Here is a 21,696-nt window from a genome sequence, read left to right as displayed (position 1 = left end):
AGGAGTCACAAGTTTTTGGTTTCCGGCTGGCTCATCTTGGTCCCAAGGATTCTTTATTACAGCAGCGCAGCCCGATGCCATATTATTGTCTCAATTGATCAGCTATCCTGGAGGAGATGACCCCCAGCCACTAGGCAGCAGCCGATATCTTCAGGTGTACATTGGAATTGTGCCTGCACCCAACCTGCTCAGGAGGGCACCTTCCTTTTACTTTCCTTGCACCCAAGAGGGTATCACCCGATGGTCTTGTGCGCTTTAAGTTCCCCTACAGTTTTTCTTCCAATAATATTATCTGCACATATCACACACATTATAAACTATATTTAATTATAAATGATACAAGACACCCACCACTCTTTAGTTCTGGAGCAATAATGGCTAAGTGTTTCTCGCACAGATTTTGACAGTTTTTTTTATTTTATAAAGAGGGAAATAAGATAATTTCTTTTTAGCAAATGTTTTATTCCTTTTAATTTTTTTTTTTGCTTTCTTTTCTCTCTGCAGACATGCACTACCGCTGTTTACATCCCTCCTGAATGTGGTTTGTGCATATGACCCTGTTGGTTATGGGATTCCCTACAACCATTTGCTTTTCTGGGATTCACGAGAACCATTGGTCGAGGTCTCGGCCCAGCTGCTCATTGTCACCTTGGACTCGGACCCCACCAGTACATCTAGTCCCAGCATGGATGGGACTACCACTAGCACTGCCATGGACGAGAGTGAAGTATGTAACTTCATTACGCCATGCTTTTATTTCCTAACTCCTGCTTACATACTAATACTGTTCACTGTTCTCTTCAAGAGCCCAGCACCAGACAATCTTTTTGTGAACTATCTGTCACGGATCCACAGGGAGGAGGTAAGAAGGTGTTCCATACTGGATTGGTGTTTATAGTATAGATTTATAAATATCAAAAGACTGACCATCCCCTCCAAACAGAAAGACAAATGTGAACAGGTGCAAGCTAAGAGAGCCGCTCTATATGTAACTAACAATTTAAAGCTTCACTCTGAAATGCTATAGTATGGAAACATGGAATACATGAAATTGGAATTGCATTGCTGCTCTTGAAAATAAGTTGAAAGACGAAGGTACTTGGCGCATAAATTGGCCAATTCATGTATGCCCAACAGCCAGCAACAAGGTGTGCACTCTCTGCTGGACCCTAAACTAACGTGATCTCTCTCCCAGGCTAAAAGCATACAATTATTTGGTTAGGTAGTATAGATTTACTTAACGTCAATAAAGGGAAAAAAATGACAACCGTTAAAATCATTATACATTGTTATTAGTTATAAATACATACACAAATTAAAAAATATGTATTTACATAGACAAAATGAGACACCACAGAAACAAGTAAAAACTGGGGAATACCTATATGGCAAAGTTCACAATCTATGCCGTAGAGGTACCTCCTAGGTCATGTCCCTGCATTCCATGTGGGCTTTGGCGCTGGTGGAATCGCAATCCAACCGAGGCTGTTAACATGTTACATGCCGCTGTCAATCTCCGACAGTGGCATTTAACATTGCCGCGCCGGAAGTGCGTCACTGATCCCACCCATCAGCGCCCTTGTCGCATGACTGTGGTCGCCGATGGGTTGGCATGGCGTCCCGAAGTCTGTAGGAGATCCCTGTGGTTGTCATTGCCGGAATACTATGTGCACCATCCTGTGGCTGACGTTCATGGCAGGTGATCATTTTAGCCCTGCTGTGTGTAGCACAGGTGATCATCCGGAGACTATTGAAGTATGTGAAAATAAAAAATACACATATTTGGTATCTTAAAAGCCCAATCTATCAATATGTAAAAATAATTAATCTGATGGCTAAAAGTTTTTTTGGTCGCCGCAACATTGGAATAATATACAATAATGGGCGATCAAAAGATCGTATCTACTCCAAAATGGTATCAATAATGGCAGGTAAGTTTTAGCATTTAGTGTACATGGTAAAAAAACAATTGAAATTGCCAAAGTTCAATTTCACAACCAACTTTTTCCCCCTTTTTCCTGTACACGATATGGTAAAACCAATGGTGTCGTTAAAAAGTACAACTTGTCCTTCAATATACAAGCCCTCACACGGCCATATTGATGGAAAATTAAAAAAGTTATGGCTCTGGGAAGACAGGGCGCAAAATACGAAAACGCAAAAATGGAGAAACCCAAGGTCGTAAAAGGGATAAGTTATAGTAGAAGCCTTTTGCTACAGTATATATGTCAGAGAAGGATATATCTAACAAATGGGTAATAAACAGTATGAATTAATGGCATAGGAATTATTAGGGCAATTGATGATAAATTATTATGCCCCCTATATAAGATTAAATATACATTAAATCATAATTTGTATCACATAGTAAATACCCAAATGTCTCCAAGATATCAGCAAGGTATTAAGAGGGTCCTACCTCTTAATATAATATATATATAATGGGACACAACAAAAACAAGTAAAAACATTTTTTTTCATTTGTCTCTGTATTTATGTCTAATTAAAATTTATAATAATTTTAACGACTTGCATTTTTCCCTTATTGGTGTAAATGCTTTGTTATGCAATTAAGCTTTACTGCATGGATTGCAAATGTAGGTGTTTAGTATAGATTTACTTATAAATATCTTCAAGTTCAACTAGGGTTTGCTTAATGTCTAGGCTCTTGTAGTCATCATTGTTCAATGACTTTCCATTGCTTGTAAAATTGCTATAAAAAGATGAGTGGCCATTTTCATCATTTTCACTTCGCTAACTCAGGGGTGCACAAACTATCCAGATGCCACATTTGCCATGCAGTGCTATTTTCTGTGACACTCAACCATCTGGACACATAAATGGCTTAATGTGGAGCTGGTCACATGTAGTTTCCAGGTCCCAGGAAAAAGGTGTGGCACACAGCATGGGTTTCAGGGACAGCCAAGTGTTAAAGCGTTTCTCCACTTTTATATTGATGACCTATCCCATGGGGAGGTAATCAATATCAGATTAGTGGTGGAAGGCACCCGGCACACCCGCTGGTGGCAGTCAAATGTTGGCAGTTGGAGAGTTCCGTCAGCTGTGTGGTGGCCACTGCATTGGTACTTCGGATCCAATCCTATTCATTCGAATAGTTCATGTGGATGTGCAGTACTTGGCCATGTCTACTGCACTTATGAAGGAGCTGTGCTGTTCATCCCTTCATCTGCTAAAGTCCAAATGGCACTGAGAACAATTGATCAGTGGCGATGCCGGGTCTCAGACCTCCACCGATCTGATATTGATGGCCTATCAATAGTAGCTGGGAAAGCCTTTAGCAGTTCAAGTGTGGCTATATTTGGAGAATAGATGTCCCTTGACTTTCATGTATGATACTAGAAATGAGTAGAGGAGGTGGAGAGAATCACATGTATGCATTTTGTGTTTTTTTTCTGGATTAAAATAAAAAATGATCCACATTCTCCTCATTGTTGCCATCCTGGGAAAAAAATGTGCGTGTAATAAATAACCTTTTAGATATTACTATGGCACTTGTAGTCTGTTTTAATTTGACCCTCAAACTAGAAAAATTGTGCACCCTAACTTGTTATAGCGTGTTTTTTTCTAATGGATGCTGACTCACACCCTTATTATTAACTCCTAGGACTTCCAATTCATCTTGAAGGGGCTTGCCCGTCTGCTCCTTAATCCACTCACTCAGACGTATCTACCAAATTCCACCAAGAAAATCCAATTTCACCAGGAACTACTGGTTCTCTTCTGGAAGCTGTGTGACTTTAACAAGGTCAGGATTGATTCTTAGTTTCTTTAGATTCAGGCTGTAACTGTAGTTAGCGAATTTAGAGCCAGGCCATCTTGTCCCTTCCTGACCAAGGCACATTTTTGGTTTATTTTCACATATGTGGTTTTAACAGCTACAAAAAAATGTTCTTATTTTGAATCTTAAATTAATTCATGTTTTTTTTATATTGGTCAAATGTATTGTTTTGATGGGGGCCGGGCTAAGAACCGTGTTTTGGACTAGCAGTTGTTTTCTTTCTTTTGCTTGCTTTTAATTTTTTAATTCTTTCACTTTTTTCACACATTATACCCCAATAAAGTCATAAAAGTCCTTTTGGGGAGCATTTTAACATTTTAATACAGTGAAAATCAGCAATATAAAAATGTAACAGTGACTGTCATATTAGCCCCCATTATAGGGCAAATTCAGCCTCCTGATTTGCAATGTGGAGCTGGACCTGCTGTGATCCAGCAGCTCCTGCTCCTTCTCTGCACCTGGTGATCACATGACCACTGAGTCTGAGGAGGAAGCACTGTCAGTGCTTTCTATACTGTATACACAGCACTCGTTCAATGCTGTGCCTACAGTGATCATGATGGAAGAGATGGCAATAAACTGCCTCTGCCTTTTCTATGGAGAGTCTGGCTGTGTCTCGTGCCGCTGCTTTACTATGCAGTGATATTTTAGAACATCACAGTTGAGTGATCTGTAAGTGGCAATAAACCCGTGGAGCACTCGCTGCTGTGTCCAATGGATTGGGTGCTTGACCTCTCACGGTTATCTCCCTTGTCTCCACAGAAGTTCCTGTTCTTTGTTCTTAAGAGCAGCGATGTCCTGGATGTTCTGGTTCCCATTCTATTCTTCTTGAACGATGCCCGAGCGGACCAATGTGAGTTTGCACTCTTCTTCTTTCCTCCATCACCTGAGTTTTAACCTTCTTCACTCATCTCTTCTCTTCATGTTGTTTTGATCATTTCTGTCACATATTAGCCACATATAAAGTAGTTCACTACGTTTCTTTTTACAGCTCGTGTTGGACTTATGCACATTGGGGTTTTCATTCTTTTGCTCCTAAGTGGTGAGAGGAATTTCGGAGTTCGCCTCAACAAACCCTACTCTGTGAGAGTCCCTATGGATATCCCAGTGTTCACAGGAACGCATGCGGACCTGCTTATTGTGGTGAGTGGTAAATGTGTAGCTTGTTAAAAAGGATACAGTGGCTGACTTTATATTCTACTTTCACAACAGTACTTCTTTTTTCTGCACAGGTTTTTCACAAGATCATCACCAGTGGACACCAACGTTTACAACCTTTGTATGACTGCCTGCTGACCATCGTAGTGAATGGTACAATGATGGAAGGGGCACACTTTGAGATTTTATGGTTGTGCTTTTTTTTTTAAATTCCGATTTCTTCTGTACCTGTAGGCAACCTGAAACCATTCTCTATATCTGGGCATAGGCATTAAAGGGCTATTCTCAAGTTTATAGGCTAGTAGATAACTTCCTGAGTGCTGGGGGTCCGACTGCTGTGAACAGGGTGTCTGAAGAGCCCAGTTTGAACGGAGTGTGGTCCATTATGCACACTGTCTCTCCATTCATGGTTATGGGACCACTGGAGATAACCGAGCACAGCACTTGGCTGGTCTTCAGTATTCCCATAAGAATGACTGGAGCGGCAGTGCGCATGATTGACCTCTGCTCCTTTCACACGTGGCTGTAACCCCAGCAATCAGAAAGTTATCCCCTATCGATTGTTGGTTAAAGAATAACTTCCAACCTTGAGAATATTCCTTTAAATATCTGTTGCCTACTACTACGACAGAAAATTGTAGACATTCTTATCTCTGTGGGAAGCAATGTGCTATGTAAAAATTTCTTTCTCATTTCATATTACTTCCTCTAACACCAGACACAGGAGAGTTTTCTGATAAATCAGCCAACAAAAATTTTTGGCCACCAGCATAAGGGAATGTAAATGTAATATGCAACTATATGGAGGCAGGAACAAGCATATAGGGGGTTCTGGTTCTCAAAACTCCTTAAAAACATGTAAAATGCAAAAGTTATTTCTTTGATCTCCAGACACAGCTTATTGAACACTAATTTGTCATTGTCAGGGACCCCACAACACAACTGACAGTGCTAGTTAGGAAAAATCCACACAATTGTGGAATATTTTCCTGTTGTGATCACCAAGGTACGTGTCCTCTTTTGTCCACTAGGTGGCACCTGGAGCCGTCTCTTTGCTATAATAATCCGTGAGCCATCCATAGGTATAATACTAGTACAATCCAGGTTGATACATTCAAGAACATAGCTCAAAAATCATATTGGATCGCTTTATAACTTCTTTTATATGTTTTAATTTAAAATCTTTATAATCTTTTTAAGTTTAAACGTCCAGATGACCCAGTTGTGTTTATGCAGCTGGTCTTGACACTCCAGGTATCTGTAACCATGTTTGTCTGATAAGTAAGGTTCTGTAATTGGGACCTCCACCTGTTGAGAGAATAGAGGTTACATAAGCCTAGTTCTCTAAACCACAGTAGACCTGCACCTTACAGAAGCAATCACGCACCGCAGGGTGGTTATTTTTGTAATTCCCATGTTCTCTTCTACACAGTATTGGACTGGGGTGCCAAAGCCCACCAGAAATTTCAACCCTACTTTTCAGCTACTTGCAAATATGACTTTATCCTCAGTCACAAGTTTCTATAGCAATAAACTGGGTAGATTGGTAAATGAATAAGATGCCGCCTTTGTCTGTACATAGTGATTCAAGTATATAGTGCTAAGTACTGCTCATATAAGAGGGAGATGACTCAGTCCTGCACAGGGGCCCACCGGAGGATTCTCCTGTGGGCCAGTCCAATCCTGCATCTACATTTGATCTGTTCTGTATGGCTGCTGATAGGCACACTGGCTTGCCCAAAAGAATTCAGCGCACCCTCTCTTAATATGTATGATACGTAAAGAATTTGGTTGCTGAATCATCTTTTTTTTTTTTCTATAAAGCCAATAACTCTCAGGTATACATTCCTTCATGTGTTTGCCATGCTCACCTTCGTAAGGTTTTATTTCTCCTTGCTCTTTTCATTGCACAGTGTCCCCATACTTAAAGTCCCTTTCCATGGTAGCATCCAACAAGCTGCTCCATCTGCTGGAAGCTTTCTCCAGTCCTTGGTTCCTCTTCTCCTCCCCACAGAATCACCATCTTGTTTTCTTCCTGCTTGAAGTTTTCAATAATATTATCCAATATCAGTTTGATGGTGAGTTTCACTTATTTGTCTGTATTTGTACCTTTTTTAAATTGTGTTTTCACGTGAAAAGACAATATTCTGGGCTCTATAAGCTATATACTCACTATTTGCTAGAAACAAGAGGCCGGAGTCCCCATGAAACAGTTTCCCATTTGTGTACTGTTCGTCTGCATTTATTTCTCATTATATTTCTTTTATTTATCTTAAACTCTTGTCCTTATTGTCACTTTTCAGGTAACTCTAGCCTAGTTTATGCCATCATTCGGAAGCGCAATGTATTTCACCAGTTAGCAAATCTCCCATCAGACACTCCATCCATCCAACGTGCACTTCAGAGGAAAAAGAAAACTGCGGAACCCCTATCACGCACCAATTCTCAAGATGGAGTATCTATGGAAGGCTCCCGGCCTGCTGCCCCAGCAGAACCTGGCACCCTAAAGACCAGTCTGGTAGCCACACCTGGTATGTTGGCATCGTGGTTACTCATGTATAGGATGTTTTTTAGGTTTCTCCCTCTCATGTTCCTGTTCTTTGATCCTCTGTGTGCCCCAGTTGGACAGCCACTTTCTGAATGCACTGTAGGGCAAAAAGACATTTATATATGGAGGGAAACCTTCACTCTTGTGAACTCGCCCATGTATTACATAGTTGTCCAATGATGTGTTGTGGCTCTGAGCTCCCACGGTCATTACAGCCAATCACTTGTGTTAGTAAAGTCAGCGCAGTCAATGGGTCTGCTACAGTCTAAGCAGTTGTACTGATAGGATAACTTTTTTATGTTTAATCTTGTACTATAAAGTGTCAGTTAATATTAATTGATTAATTCACCTCAACAGGTATAGAGAAGCTGACTGAGAAATCCCAAGTGTCAGAAGATGGGACTCTACGAGCTGTTGATCCTGAAGTCCCTTCATCCCCTGGAGAGAGCAATCCGACCCGTCCATTGAGCGACACTGAGTCTCAGAGTGGGGTGTGTGAATTTAATATGTCTCCTTATTTTTCTACGTTCTTTGATACAAGTTTTACGTTGTGTTAATTATTCAGCAGGCACTGTTGTGTACAACAATTGGTGATGTGTTCAATAATTATATACACAGGGTCTGTCAAAGTACTGTAGGGTAGATTAGCTTCAGTGATTAGAAACCTGGAAGTTTGCTCCAGCACACTAGGTGCAGAAAGAGGTTAATATGCCATTTTAAGGGTATGTGCACACTAGGGTGACCGCAAAAAATCGATGTCGGAATTTTGTTCGTCTGGACCCCACAAAACGATTCCCCTTTCCAGATATTGAGAGAGCCAAAATTTGAGCTCGATCAAACGACGTTAACCCGTGCCACTCGTCGCTCAAAGTTTGAAAAAATCCAAATTGAGGTATTTTAAGATTTAGGTATTTTGCATAGTCTGTTAGACTATAAAGAATGTGACAACAACATTGCAGAAATAGCCCTGACCAAATTTTCGAACCATTTGTGGTATTTGAATGCAGAGTTGGTGGGATTATCGTTTTTTGATCCCACCATTACAGACAATGAAAAGTTGTTAATGGCTAATAAATTGCTCAGTAGCACAGATGAACCATCAGAGCACGCTAGGGTTGTAAATCCAAAAGTTAGGAAAGAAAAATTAAAAGAGGTAGGAAGTAACCAACTTTAACGACCTTCTGACAAAAGATGAAGAACAAAAGCAATATGTCCTGCAAGTTGTAAGCAAATGCCGAGCATTATATTCTGACGTTTCAAAAACTACTTTAACAAAAGCTCTAGAATAGATTAGATAACTATGTAAAATTATCAACTCGTGTAGGTTAGCGTGCTCTGATGGTTCATCTATGCTTCTGAGCAATTTATTAGCCATTAACAACTTTTCATTGTCTGTAATGGTGGGATCAAAAAACGATAATCCCACCAACTCTGCATTCAAATACCACAAATGGTTCGAAAATTTGGTCAGGGCTATTTCTGCAATGTTGTTGTCACATTCTTTATAGTCTAACAGACTATGCAAAATACCTAAATCTTAAAATACCTCAATTTGGATTTCTTCAAACTTTGAGCGACGAGCGGCACGGGTTAACGTCGGTTGATCGAGCTCAAATTTTGGCTCTCTCAATATCTGGAAAGGGGAATCGTTTTGTGGGGTCCAGACGAACAAGATTCTGACATTTTTTCCCTCCCATATGAGATCCGGTCACCCTAGTGCACACTTTGCGGATTTTCTGTGTGGATTCACTGTAGATCCGCAAGTGTCTGACCAACCAATGTAATTCAATAGGAAAAAAAAGCTGTGAATGGAATCTGCAGCAATTTATTTTCTGCAGCATGTCAATTCTTTTTTCTGATCCGCATGCTTTCTTACACCCATTCCATTAATGAAATCCGCAGGGTTAAAAACGCATGCAAATCCACACTAAATCTACACAAAATCCAGAAAAAAGCACGGATTTTTACCTGCGTTTTCTGCCAAGAGATGCAGATTCCATGCAGAAAATTCTGCAGGCAAATCTGCAACGTGTGCACGTAACCTAAGAGCTAGGTTTTTAAGTGAACAGCTGGAGAATGGTGGGATGCTGTGCACCGTATCTCCTCAGCAGGGTGGTGTTTAGAAGGTAAAAAGTCAGCCTTTTGAGTCATTTGGTGTTCAGTGTGCCTGGAGAGGCTAACTCCTAGTGCTCGTGTTTATGGTAAATTGACCTGTGTGTTCTTGGTATTCCTGAGATAGCGGATACCCGCAGCCATATATACACTGTATACCATATTGTTTTGCAATTTTGAGGAGTTATTGACTAACTCGGCTGCTTGCAAACATAGACACAGGAACGCTTCTTGGGTAAAGGTACTGTCACACTTAGCGATGTACCAGCGATCCCGACCAGCGATATGACGCGGTCAGGATCGCTGGTACATCGCTAAGTGGTCGCTAGTGAGCTGCCACACAGGCAGATCTCACCAGCGACATCGCTGGGGTCGCTACTTACCTGTCACACTAGGCGATCCTGATGTCCTCCAGCCCGCGTCCACGTGTCGCTCGTCGTCACAGCAGAAAGCCCAGCAGGAAGCTGACGACGAGAAACGGTCCAGGACGTTCTCGTGCGATCAGCGATAACCAGCGGGGGAGCGGTCGGAGGTAAGTATCAGACATAGCGATATCGCTATAACGTCACAAAAAACAGTGACATTATAGAGATATTTTTAGCGATATTGCTTAGTGTGACAGGCCCTTTAGTCATCTGCTGGTTCAGAAGCAATCTTCGTGACAATCTTCGTGACACATAATATATTTCTCTATCGCTTCATTGGGGGAAACAGGAACCATGGGTGTATGCTGCTGCCACTAGGAGGCTGACACTAGGGACAGAAAAAAGTTATCTCCTCCTCCGCAGTATACACCCCACCGACCAGCACTAATTTCGTCAGTTTTAGCTTAGTGTCAGTAGGAGGTGGACACGGGTCTTTCATTAGACCCATATCTACCTCAGTGTGCGTCATTTTATTTTCAGGTTTCCGGATGGATACAGAGTGAATGGTCACTGCTCTAGTCCCACATAAGAAGACTATGAGTACGGCGTGTACTGCCACCCCGTATCCTCATAGTTCCCCACAGCAGGACCAAGAGCCCTAACACTGATGCCTGTCAGGCGATGCCGACTGGTCCTCATTCCCCGTCTCCCACCCACTCGCCCACCAGAACCTGTCAGTATGGAAGAGGCGTGGACATCCTTCTATAGGATTCACTGGATGATGAAGGTACCTCTTCTCTCCCCAGGTTCTCCTCCTCTGAAGACGGAACAGTAGAGGGTAAGTATGGGGCCCCTGAGTCGCATATCTCCCGAGCAATCATGGTTTTTGCCCCCCGTGACAGCCTCTTTTCCCCCCTCCCCGGCTGCACTTATCTTATTTCATCTCTGCAGCCGGGATTCAGGCAGGGATCCAGTCGGGAGCGGTCGCCGCGGCAGTGCAGTGATGTCTCCGCGCCGCCTCGCGCTTCCCGGCGGCCGCAGCATTTACTCCAGGCTCCGGCTTCAATTTGGGCCTTGTTCCACGTCGCGGCCACGCCCCCCGCCTTCATCCTTAGGCGGGCTTCTCTCCCGCCCGTTTTAGGCTCGCCCACCGCTCTCTCCCTCGGTATTATGCGCCCCTGAGGCGGCGCTCGACCCACCCACTCCTAGCCTGCCTATTGTCTGCGGGCGGCGCCATCTTCGGCCCCCTAACTGTGGTTAGCTCCGCCCTTCCTCTTTCTCGGTCTCTTCAGGAAAGCTGCTACCCTGCTCCTCTCAGGTTGCCTCTATTTTCTCAGACTGTCAGCCGGACTCCGTCTCCTCTACCTGTGGCCCTGCAGGTCCACATGAGCTGGGCACCATCGCTTGCTGGAAGTATCTACAGGACACCGGACCGTGAGTAGCTCTGCACTGCAGACTGACACCCTCCTCTGCCTCCTGTCCCCCAACCTTCCGGCACTGCTTCAGTGACTTTCCTTCATTATGTCTAACTCTAAGCCTGATCGTGCTCGTCCTCCTGCTTCCTCCACTTGCACTTTAGTCAAGTACTTTGCATGTTCATCTTGCAAACGCAAACTTCCCTCAGGTCAGCCCACTCCCCTCTGCCTCGACTGCAGCAATCCCATTGAGCCCGCCGCCCAGGAGCCCCCTATGGTTCCACGTGAGAGTGAATCCGCCATTCCTGTGTGGGCTTCTTCTCTATCACAATCAGTGGCGGATCTCACCAGGGTGTCTCAGTCGCTAGTGGCTGTTCTTGATAAGTTGCCCTTGGACACTTCTGCAGGATCTAGCAGGTCACAAGAGGCTCCATCTCAGCCAGCCAGCATGAGCCGCAAATGGCCCAGGCAGGATCTCCGGTCGGAATCCTCCCCTCGCTCCATCTCACCACATAGTCCTTCCCAGCAGTCTCCTTACCGTGCCTCCTCCCCTGAGTCAGGCGAAGCGTTCTCGGATTCGCCATCTGCAGGGATTTTAGATCTGGATTCAGACCATATCGCGGACATGAAGGTTACGGTACAGAACCTCATTGCAGCGATCAACCACACTTTCGAGATCTCTGACTCCCCTGCGAAACCCTCAGATCAGGAGGTTTCGTTCAGACGGGCGGAAGCACCTTCAAAGGTTTTCGCTCCTCACTCTGAGTTTGACAAGCTCCTTACAAGGGAAAGAGAAAATCCCACCAGGCGCTTTCAAAGATGGAAGGATCTCGGCGTGCTGTATCCTTTTTCTCAAGAGCTCACCGACAACTGGTCGGCTTCCCCCTCTGTAGATGCTCCTGTGTCCAGACTATCTAACAACACGGTCCTTCCGATCTCAGGTGTGGCATCTCTGTGGGATTATAACGACAGGTGTATAAGAAAGACATAGCTGAACTGGAGCGGGTGCAGAAAAGAGCGACTAAGGTTATTAGGGAACTAGGGGGTCTGCAATACCAAGACAGGTTATTACACTTGGGGTTATTTAGTTTGGAGAATCGAAGGCTTAGGAGTGATCTTATTACAATGTATAAATATATGCGGGGACAATACCAAGACCTTTCTAATGATCTTTTTACTCTTAGACCTGTGACGGGGACAAGGGGGCATCCTCTACGTCTGGAGGAAAGAAGGTTTAAGCATAATCACAGACGCAGATTCTTTACTGTAAGAGCAGTGAGACTATGGAACTCTCTGCCATATGATGTTGTAATGAGTGATTCCCTACTAAAATATAAGAAGGGACTGGATGCCTTTCTTGAAAAGTATAATATTACAGGGTATATACACTAGTTTCCTTAATATTGCGTTGATCCAGGGAGCTAGTCTGATTGCCGTATGTGGAGTCGGGAAGGAATTTTTTTCCCCAATGTGAAGCTTACTGTTGCCACATGGGTTTTTTTTGCCTTCCTCTGGATCAACATGTTAGGGCAAGTTAGGATAGGATATGGGTTGAACTAGATGGACTTAAAGTCTCCCTTCAACCTTAATAACTATGTTACTATGTTACTTGGTGCGAGGCCAATGACATTCCGCCCATGTCCTTTTCACTCCCTTCTATCCTGGCGTTCCTCCAGGCAGGCCTAGACGCGGGCCTTGCCCTCAGTTCTTTAAAGGGTCAAGTCTCGGCGCTTTCCATTCTTTTTCAGAAGACATTGTCCTCCCGACCGCAGATCAAGACTTTTCTTCAGGGGGTGGCTCATGCGGCACCTCTGTATCAAGCTCCTGTGGATCCATGGGATCTCAATCTGGTCCTGGAGGCTCTACAAGGTTCACCCTTTGAACCTATCAGGTAAGTTTCCCTATCCTTTCTCTCCTGGAAAGTAGCCTTTCTAGTGGCCTCACTTCCATCCGGCGCGTGTCAGAATTGGCGGCCCTTTCGTGTCGCCCCCCTTTCTTGGTCCTCCACCAGGATAAGGTGGTCCTGCGGCCCCCGCCTTCCTTCCTAAGGTGGTGTCCACTTTTCACCTAAACAAGGACATTGTTCTTCCAGCCTTTTGTCCGGGTCCAATCCACCCTCTTGAGCGCACCTTAAACAAGCTAGAACTGGTCTGGGCGATGAAGGTCTACCTGGCTAGGATGGCTTCCTTACGGAAGACAGACTCACTGTTCATCATTCCAGATGGTGCGCGGAAGGGTCAGCCGGCCTCCAAGGCTACTATTGCTCGCTGGATCAGATCGGCAATTTTGGAAGCCTACCGGGTCAAGCATCGAGTGCCCCCTCCTGGAATTAGAGCTCACTCTACCCGCGCAGTGGGTGCCTCCTGGGCGGTGCACCACAGAGCTTCCACGCTGCAGCTTTGCAAAGCTGCAACCTGGTCTTCAATCCACACGTTTGCCAAATTTTACAAGGTCCACACTTACGCTTCGGCGGACGCCAGCCTAGGCAGAAGGATCTTGCAGGCGGCCGTGGTGAGTTCTCAGACCTAATGGAAGTTTCCATCTCCCTCCCCGGGGACTGCTTTGGGACGTCCCATGGTTCCTGTGTCCCCCAATGAAGCGATAGAGAAAACAGGATATTTGGTTGCTTACCGTAAAATCTGTTTCTCGGAGCCTTCATTACCCTCCCATGTTCTACAACTCCTGTTCTTATGTTGTTTGTTAGTTACAGTTGAGTTGTCTGTTGTGTTTCAATCTGTTTTGTTACTTCTCCTACTGCTTTCTCACTAACTGACGAAATTAGTGCCGGTCGGTGGGGTGTATACTGTGGAGGAGGAGCTAACTTTTTCTGTGCATAGTGTCAGCAGCATACACCCATGGTTCCTGTGTTCCCCAATGAAGGCTCCGAGAAACAGATTTTATGGTAAGCAACCAAAAATCCTGTTTTCACATATAGTCACCCTATCTAGTGCCCTCTGCTTGCCTCCCGCTGCCACCCTTGCTCAACTTGTCATTCTTTTCCTCCTGCTTCCAAGATGTCTGCCACAATGGTATGGGGGAGTGCATGGGGAAATCTAAACATGCCTTACCTGCTTTTTTTATGCTGTGGCATCAGAAAGTCAGCGGAGGTATGATTGAGATGTACTGTCATGGCCATTTTGGTAAGAGGAGATGCAGAGGAGGGAGCTGAAGGCAAATGGCGGGCACCAGGCAGGGTCGCAATATATGTGAAAAGTATAGTCAGTCCCATGGTGGAGGGTCACTTTTAAGTTCCATAATCAAGATTGTAGAACAGCTTTTTCAAAGTTACAGTTGTTAATAAGGCTGCAAAAGTTGAGGAGACTGAACCTCCAATTCTATAAGTAGTAATTTAATTCTAAAGAAATAAAAGCAGCAACCCATTTGATCCAAAGGGGAAATTTGAGCTCTAGTGACCCAGTGTTGCAGTATTGTTTCAGCATGCTGAATGGAGAGAGGGTCACCACACTTTGCCCCGGGTAAAGAAAAGTAAAGACTTTAGCATATATAGCTGTGTATTTGGTTTCGATATCTGACTTTGTCTCCGTGATGTCATTCCATCCTATAGGAAGCTGCACAAGGCCAGCCGAGCAGACGTCCCTCCAGCACCTCTTCTCATTGGAACCCATCTACAGACTGGGTGAGTCAGGATGGGGAGAAGGCACAGATGAGTAAATATTAAGGACATTGAAAGGGTTATTCCACAAATTGAAAAAAAAATCTCTGGTGATGTGCACATCATTACTTTAATCATATCATTGAAAAATAGCACTGTAATTGTCACACCTATTTATTGCTTTGCAGTTTTTGTCTGTTCTCTTTGTTTGGGTTGGGCAGTATGTTCTATCTCTTTTACTAATCTCATCCCTGCTCACCTACTGTATTCTTCGCTTTATAAGGCGCACCTGATTATAAGACGCACCCCCAAATTTGGTGAGGAAAAAGAGAATTTTTTTTTTATGTTAAATGGAAGTGTGTCTTAGAATGCCTTGACTGTCTTTCAAATCATATACCGTATATGTCCCTCATCGTGGTATCTATATAACCCCCATTCTGGCACATTGCCCCCTTGTGCTGGCACATAGCTCCCCCATCCCATCCTGGATATGGCCCCCCCTGGTCACTATATTCCCCCCTACTGGCACACACATGGCCCCCCTCTCTCTATATGCCTCCCTGCTGGTATGCACAGGGCCCCTGCGTCCCTATATTCCCCCCTGCTTGCATTCACAGGCCCCCCCCCCCATCCCTATATTCCCCCTGCTGGCACACATTGTCCCCCCTTCCCTATACTCCCCCCTGCTGGCACACATTGTCCCCCTGTCCATATATTCCCCCCTGCTGGCACACATTGTCCCCCCCGTCCCTATATTCCCCCCTGTTGTCACACATGGCCCCTGTCCCTATATTCCCCCCTGCTGGCATGCACAGGGCCCCCGTCCCTATATTCCCCCCCTGCTGGCACACATGGCCCCCCCGTCCCTATATTCCCCCCTGCTGTCACACATAGCCCACGTCCCTATATTTCCCCATGATAGAATAACAAACAGTTAACTCACCTTCCGATGATGGCTCCCAGCTCCCCCCGTGGCTCTTCTTGTGTCTGTGCCGACATCCTCCTCCTGCGAGGGCACGCGGCAGCAGCTGCTCATTTAGGCACTTCATTGCTACAGGACCTTCTGTCACGTGACCAATAGGACCTGCGGTCACGTGACTCGCAGTGCGCACTGGGAGTCACGTGACCGCAGGTCCTATTGGTCACATCATGGAAGGTCCTGAAGCTACGATGAACTGCCTGAATGAGCAGCTCCTGCTGCGCGCCCTCGCAGGAGGAGGATGTCGGCACAGACACAGGAAGAGCCACGGGGGAGCAGGGAGCAGAAGCCATCATTGGAAGGTGAATATAGGAGCAAGGGGGGGGGGGGGGAGAGTGAAGGCTCATGTAATATGCACCGCTCCCCTGTCTACCAACTCGGCGCGGCTTCAGCACCGAGGTGATGGACAGCGGGTGCAGTGAATATTACATGAGCCTAATGAGCGGGAGCACAGGGCCTCCCACTGTCTCTGCAGACCACAGACAGCAGCACACAGATTCAGATTATAAGACACCCCCCCCCCCCCCCACTTTCCCCCAAAATTTGGGGGAACAAAAGTGCATCTTATAATCCGAAAAATACCTTACTTCTGTTTAGTTTTGAACAGAACTTTTTGCGAGACAGCTCCTTTAAATTAATAAAATGGAATAATGTGGACATCACTAAAAATAGTTACAATTACTCAGTCTCTTCTCAGAGGTATGTACAAAAGCTGCACTGTGTGTATGTCTGAGCGTACATTAACACATTGTCACTACTGGGGGGTCTATAATGAGAGTGGGCCAAGAAGTGAGTTGTTTCTGCTGCCTCTCTTCATACATTCATTAAGTTAAATGATAAAATGCTGTTTTCCTGCAGCTGCCACTAGAGGGAGCTCATGCATACAGATTTGTATGACAATGCATTTGATATGAACTGTGAATCTTTGGCCCGTGATCTCTCTTTAGTGACAGATGCAGATATCAAGAATTCTGTATTTCTTATATGAATCACTTTACAAAAACGTTAGAGCGCTATACACCAAACACTGACGCCCCTCTCCTCTAGGATCCCAAAACTGCAAAAATTTAGAAATATCTGCAAAAGGAAGCAGTTTTTTTTTTTTTTGCATTTGGTTGAAAGAGCTTAAATGGACTGTCTTTAATGCCATAGACTTTCTTTCCTTAAAAATAATAAAAGCCATCTCTACGCTGCTCACCACTGATCTTTAACATGGCAGCAGCAATGATGTCAGGGTAGATGATACAAGACCACTGAGTCCAATGATTGGCTACAGCAGTGACTTGGTGTAGATGTGATGACACCGCCACAAGCATGTCACAAGAGACCGATGGTGCGCTGTGGATAGGTGACACTGGATTGCTCAAACCGCCATCTCTTCAGCTGACATTGGGAACTTTGAACCCATCATTTCTCTAGCAACCTTCCACAACAGCATAGGAGGTTGTCTCCACGCCCTAATGGGGGACAGGAAGTACGAGAGGTTAAAAGGTCCCACCCACCTCCCTCTCACCAGTGTCTTTCCTGTCCCCCATGCGGCATGGAGAGGTTCAGTATGCTGTGTGGCCGGCTGCTGCAGCGTACCTGGGATCCTAAGCCAGGCAGTGGTGGTCGGTGGCGCTGCCTCCCCTCCTCCAGACTGCTCCCGTCTTCTTAGAATTCGGGACCGTTCCTGGCCCACCCGCACTCTCCCAGGGGGAGTAAAGCGGGCCAGTGATCCCCGACCGGAGGCCTCCCGCAGCTCTCCGGTCTCTCCTCCTCCTGCTGCGCGCTGTGCGGTGACCCGGAAGTGACGTCACGCGCGGTCACTTCCGGGGTATGTCTGACGACTTCCTATCATGGCGGCTCCCATTCAGCTGCCGGTGCGTGGAGCTCGCCAGCACCAGCTGTGCCTGCTCCAGGACCTAGGGAGGAGGAGGGGGAAAAATGAGAAACTGCGCTGAGGGCGGGGTTAACCCCTTATTAACCCGCCGGAAGACGCCGACAGGTAAGACTAAATCCCCTGTCAGCATGGACGGTTCTTCCTGCCCTGCGTCTGCAGAGCCCAGCGCTGCCCCAGCCACAGTGAGTGTTACCTGGGGTGGGTCCTAGCGGTGGTCCTAGTATAGAGGTCCTTAAAATGCTTCTCCCCCTTTTTTTTTTTTTTTAGAGAAAAGTCTGCCCACAAAAGCACCAATACCACCAGCAAGTCAGCCAAATGTGCCATATGCAGTTAAAAACTTCCCTCAAGTTGGGTGAAAAAATTGTGTCAGGCTTGCACGGACAGGGTGGTCAGGGCTTAGCACCCGTCACTAATTGACGAAATCCGCAGCCTGGTTACTCATCAGGTCCAGACCTCTTTGGCTGCCCTGTCTCCACCACCACCACCTCCTCCTCCTCCGATTGTAGGCTCCCCATCCCCAAAAAAACGGAAAATACAAATAGAGGACTCAGAATCCGAATCAGAGAGGTCATATAATTCAGGCTCCGAGGGTTGGGAACAACCGGGAACTTCTAAATCAGCCGGAACTAGGAGATACCTCCTTTCTACGGAATATGTGGAGGAGCTGGTCAGTGCTGTGCGGGCCACCATGGGCCTAGAGGACGAACCAGTTACTCAGTCAGCACAGGACCGCATGTTCGGAGGATTTGAGGGACCCAGACAAACAGGTTTCCCAGTTCATAATAGCATAGTAGACATGATCTCTCAGGAATGGGAGTACCCAGAGAAGCGCTACTCGGAGCTCAGGCATAGATTCCCCCTGGAAGGAGAGGAGTTTAATTGGGACATCCCGAAGGTTGATGTCCAAGTGGCGAGAGTGGTGAAAAAAACGGTCCTTCCATTTGATGACGTGTCCCAGCTTAGAGACCCGATGGACCGTAAGGCAGAAAGCCTCCTAAGAAAAGCCTGGGAAACTTCTGCCTTCTCCCTAAAATCAGGAATAGCGTCCACATGTGTCTCTAGGTCTCTCTTCCAATGGATACAGGAACTAGAGAGTCATATTTCCCGGGGAACCTCAAGAGGTGACCTCCTTAACTCCCTTTCCATGCTACAGAGAGCTACAGGCTTCTTGGCCGATGCATCAATGGAGATGATCCGCACCTCTGCCAGAGCCATGGTCCAGTCCAATTCTGCAAGACGGGCCCTTTGGCTTAAAACGTGGAGCGGGGATGTGACTTGTAAGGTTAAACTCTGCTCCTTGCCCGTCAAGGGTGAACATGTCTTTGGCCCGGCCTTAGATGAAATTCTTGAAAAGGCCACAGATAAGAAGAAGGTGCTTCCTGAGCAGAGAACCACAAAAAAGCGGCTTTTTCGAGCCCCCCAGAATCAGCCATCCCAGCCGAGAGGCAAGGGAAAGACGGGAAGATGGAGTTATGCTAAGGGGAGAGGCAAGAACATCCTGGTCCCCCAGCAGCAGCAACAGCCACAAGAAAAGCAATGACTCGACCCCGGTGGGGGGAAGGCTTTCGAGGTTTATTCACTCTTGGCAGATGATTTCCAAGAGCCCCTGGGTCCTCAGCGTGATCAGGGAGGGCCTGCTGCTAGAACTCGAATCCTTCCCTCCGTGGGGTATAAGAGTTACCTCCCTACCACCTCGGAGTCCCCAACACTAAAAACTGGCATCCAGCTCCTGCTCCAATCAAACGCCATCTCTCCGGTCTCTGTGGTGGAATGGGGAAGAGGGCATTATTCCAGACTGTTCCTAGTGAGAAAACCCACAGGAGAGGCAAGAATAATAAATCTGAAGGGCCTCAACCGACACATCGTATATCACAGATTCAAGATGGAGTCGGTGAAGACTGCCATTCCTCTGATAGGGCCGTCTCACTTCATGGCAACCATAGACTTAAATGATGCCTATTTTCACTTCCCCATACATCCTTCTCACAGGAAGTATCTGAGGTTTGCGATCCGCCAGGGTACAGAAGTCAGGCACTATCAGTACAACGTGCTTCCCTTTGGAATATCCTCTGCCCCTCAAGTATTTTCCAAGGTTATGGCAGAAGCTGTGTCCCACATCAGAGGGCAGGGCATATGCATTGTGCCCTACCTGGACAACCTGCTGATAATAGGAGCCTCCTACCAGATCCTGGAAAGACAGGTGACTCAAACCCTGAGTATTCTTCAATCATTGGGGTGGATCCCGAATATAAAAGTCACAGATCCAGCCCTCCCAGGAGATAAAATTCTTAGGAGTCCTCCTAGATTCAAGACAACAAATGACCTTCCTCCCAGAGGAACATCAGAAGTCCATAATATCAAGGATCTCAGCTTTCAGGGAACAAAGGTCCCCAACCCTCAGGTCAGCCATGTCTATACTAGGGTCAATGACCTCCTGCATCCAGTCAATGCCTTGGGCACAGGCCCACTCCAGAATGCTCCAGTCCCACATCTTGGAGAGCTGGAACGGGGATCATACCTGCCTGAACAAAAGAGTCCAGACCCCAGGAAAGGTGAAAGCTTCACTAGCATGGTGGATGGACCGCAAGAATCTGTGCAAGGGAATCAACTGGTCCCAGATTCCCCTGGTCACGGTAACATCAGATGCCAGCAAAAAAGGCTGGGGAGCTGTGGTGTCCCGACAACCATTCCATGGGTTGTGGAGCCAGAAAATGAGTGCAAAATCCTCAAACTTCAGGGAGCTGAAGGCCGTGGAGGAAGCTCTTCTGGCAGCAAGACACCTAGTCCAGGGCCATCATATCAGAGTCTATTCGGACAATGTAGCAACAGTGGCCCATCTCAGACACCAGGGTGGCACGAGATCCAGCAGCCTAGAGGGCCTTTCTGGTCGAATATTTTGCTGGGCTGAAAGACACCTCCGTTCTCTAATGACAGTCCACCTAAAGGGTACCTCCAACCTTCAAGCAGATTTCTTGAGCAGAAAATGCATCCAGCCTGGAGAGTAGAGCCTAAACCAAAGAGTCTTTCAGAGGCTGGTCAACAGGTGGGGTCTTCCAGAGGTGGATCTACTGGCCTCAAGAGAAAATGCCCAAGTGAGAAACTACTTCTCCCTGAACCCCAGAGACAGATCCCTGGGGGTAGATGCCTTCGCCCACAGGTGGAGATTTCGTCTGGCGTATGCATTCCTGCCAGTTCCAATCCTTGCCGCAACCCTGAGGAAAATCCGGGAGGATTGGACCCAAACCATCCTAGTAGCCCCGCTATGGCCAAAGAGGAGCTGGTACTCTCTAATTATGGAGCTACAGGTAGACGGGCCATTCCAACTACCCCTGGAAGATGACCTTCTCTTGTAGGGCCCTCTACAACACCCAAACCTCTGGGGAATGAAGTTAGCGGCCTGGTTACTGAAACCCAGATCCTGAGGGCCAGGGGGCTATCAGAAGCAGTAATAAAAACCCTCCAGAAATCTCGAAAACCGGTCACCATTGCTATTTATAATAAAATATGGAAATAATTTTTTTATTAATTTTTTATTAATTTTTAATTTTATTATTTTCCATATTTTATGGAATATGGAAATAATAATTTTCCTCATGGTGTCTGCCAGATTTGCCTGACCCAGAAAACCCTAACATTTCCCGTATCCTGGATTTCCAACAGAGGGGGCTTGAGCTAGGTCTAAAACCCAGTACGCTTAAAGTTCAGATATCAGCATTAAGCTCCATGTTCGACTGTGACTTGGCCAACCACAGGTGGATAAAAAGATTCATCACATCAGCCACTAGGCTACATCCAAAAAGGCTAGTCGCCATTCCACCTTGGGAC

General features: G+C 46.0%; 1 protein-coding gene across 1 annotated transcript in view; it reads left to right on the top strand.

The window, feature by feature from the left end:
* Window positions 1-21,696, top strand: part of HID1 (HID1 domain containing) — a 109,408-nt gene that overhangs the window by 76,474 nt on the left and 11,238 nt on the right. The window contains exons 7-16 of the mRNA XM_073587959.1: window positions 505-727; window positions 806-862; window positions 3,626-3,766; window positions 4,562-4,652; window positions 4,791-4,942; window positions 5,032-5,110; window positions 6,871-7,035; window positions 7,261-7,488; window positions 7,863-7,996; window positions 14,963-15,034. Of these exons, the coding sequence (XP_073444060.1) occupies window positions 505-727; window positions 806-862; window positions 3,626-3,766; window positions 4,562-4,652; window positions 4,791-4,942; window positions 5,032-5,110; window positions 6,871-7,035; window positions 7,261-7,488; window positions 7,863-7,996; window positions 14,963-15,034 (1,342 nt within the window). The remainder of the gene's footprint in view (window positions 1-504; window positions 728-805; window positions 863-3,625; window positions 3,767-4,561; window positions 4,653-4,790; window positions 4,943-5,031; window positions 5,111-6,870; window positions 7,036-7,260; window positions 7,489-7,862; window positions 7,997-14,962; window positions 15,035-21,696) is intronic.

This window comes from Dendrobates tinctorius, unplaced genomic scaffold (assembly GCF_039654945.1).
Source record: "Dendrobates tinctorius isolate UK_male_01 unplaced genomic scaffold, ASM3965494v1 ptg000103l, whole genome shotgun sequence".
NCBI lineage: Eukaryota > Metazoa > Chordata > Amphibia > Anura > Dendrobatidae > Dendrobates > Dendrobates tinctorius.
This window is presented reverse-complemented; position numbering and strand designations above follow the sequence as displayed.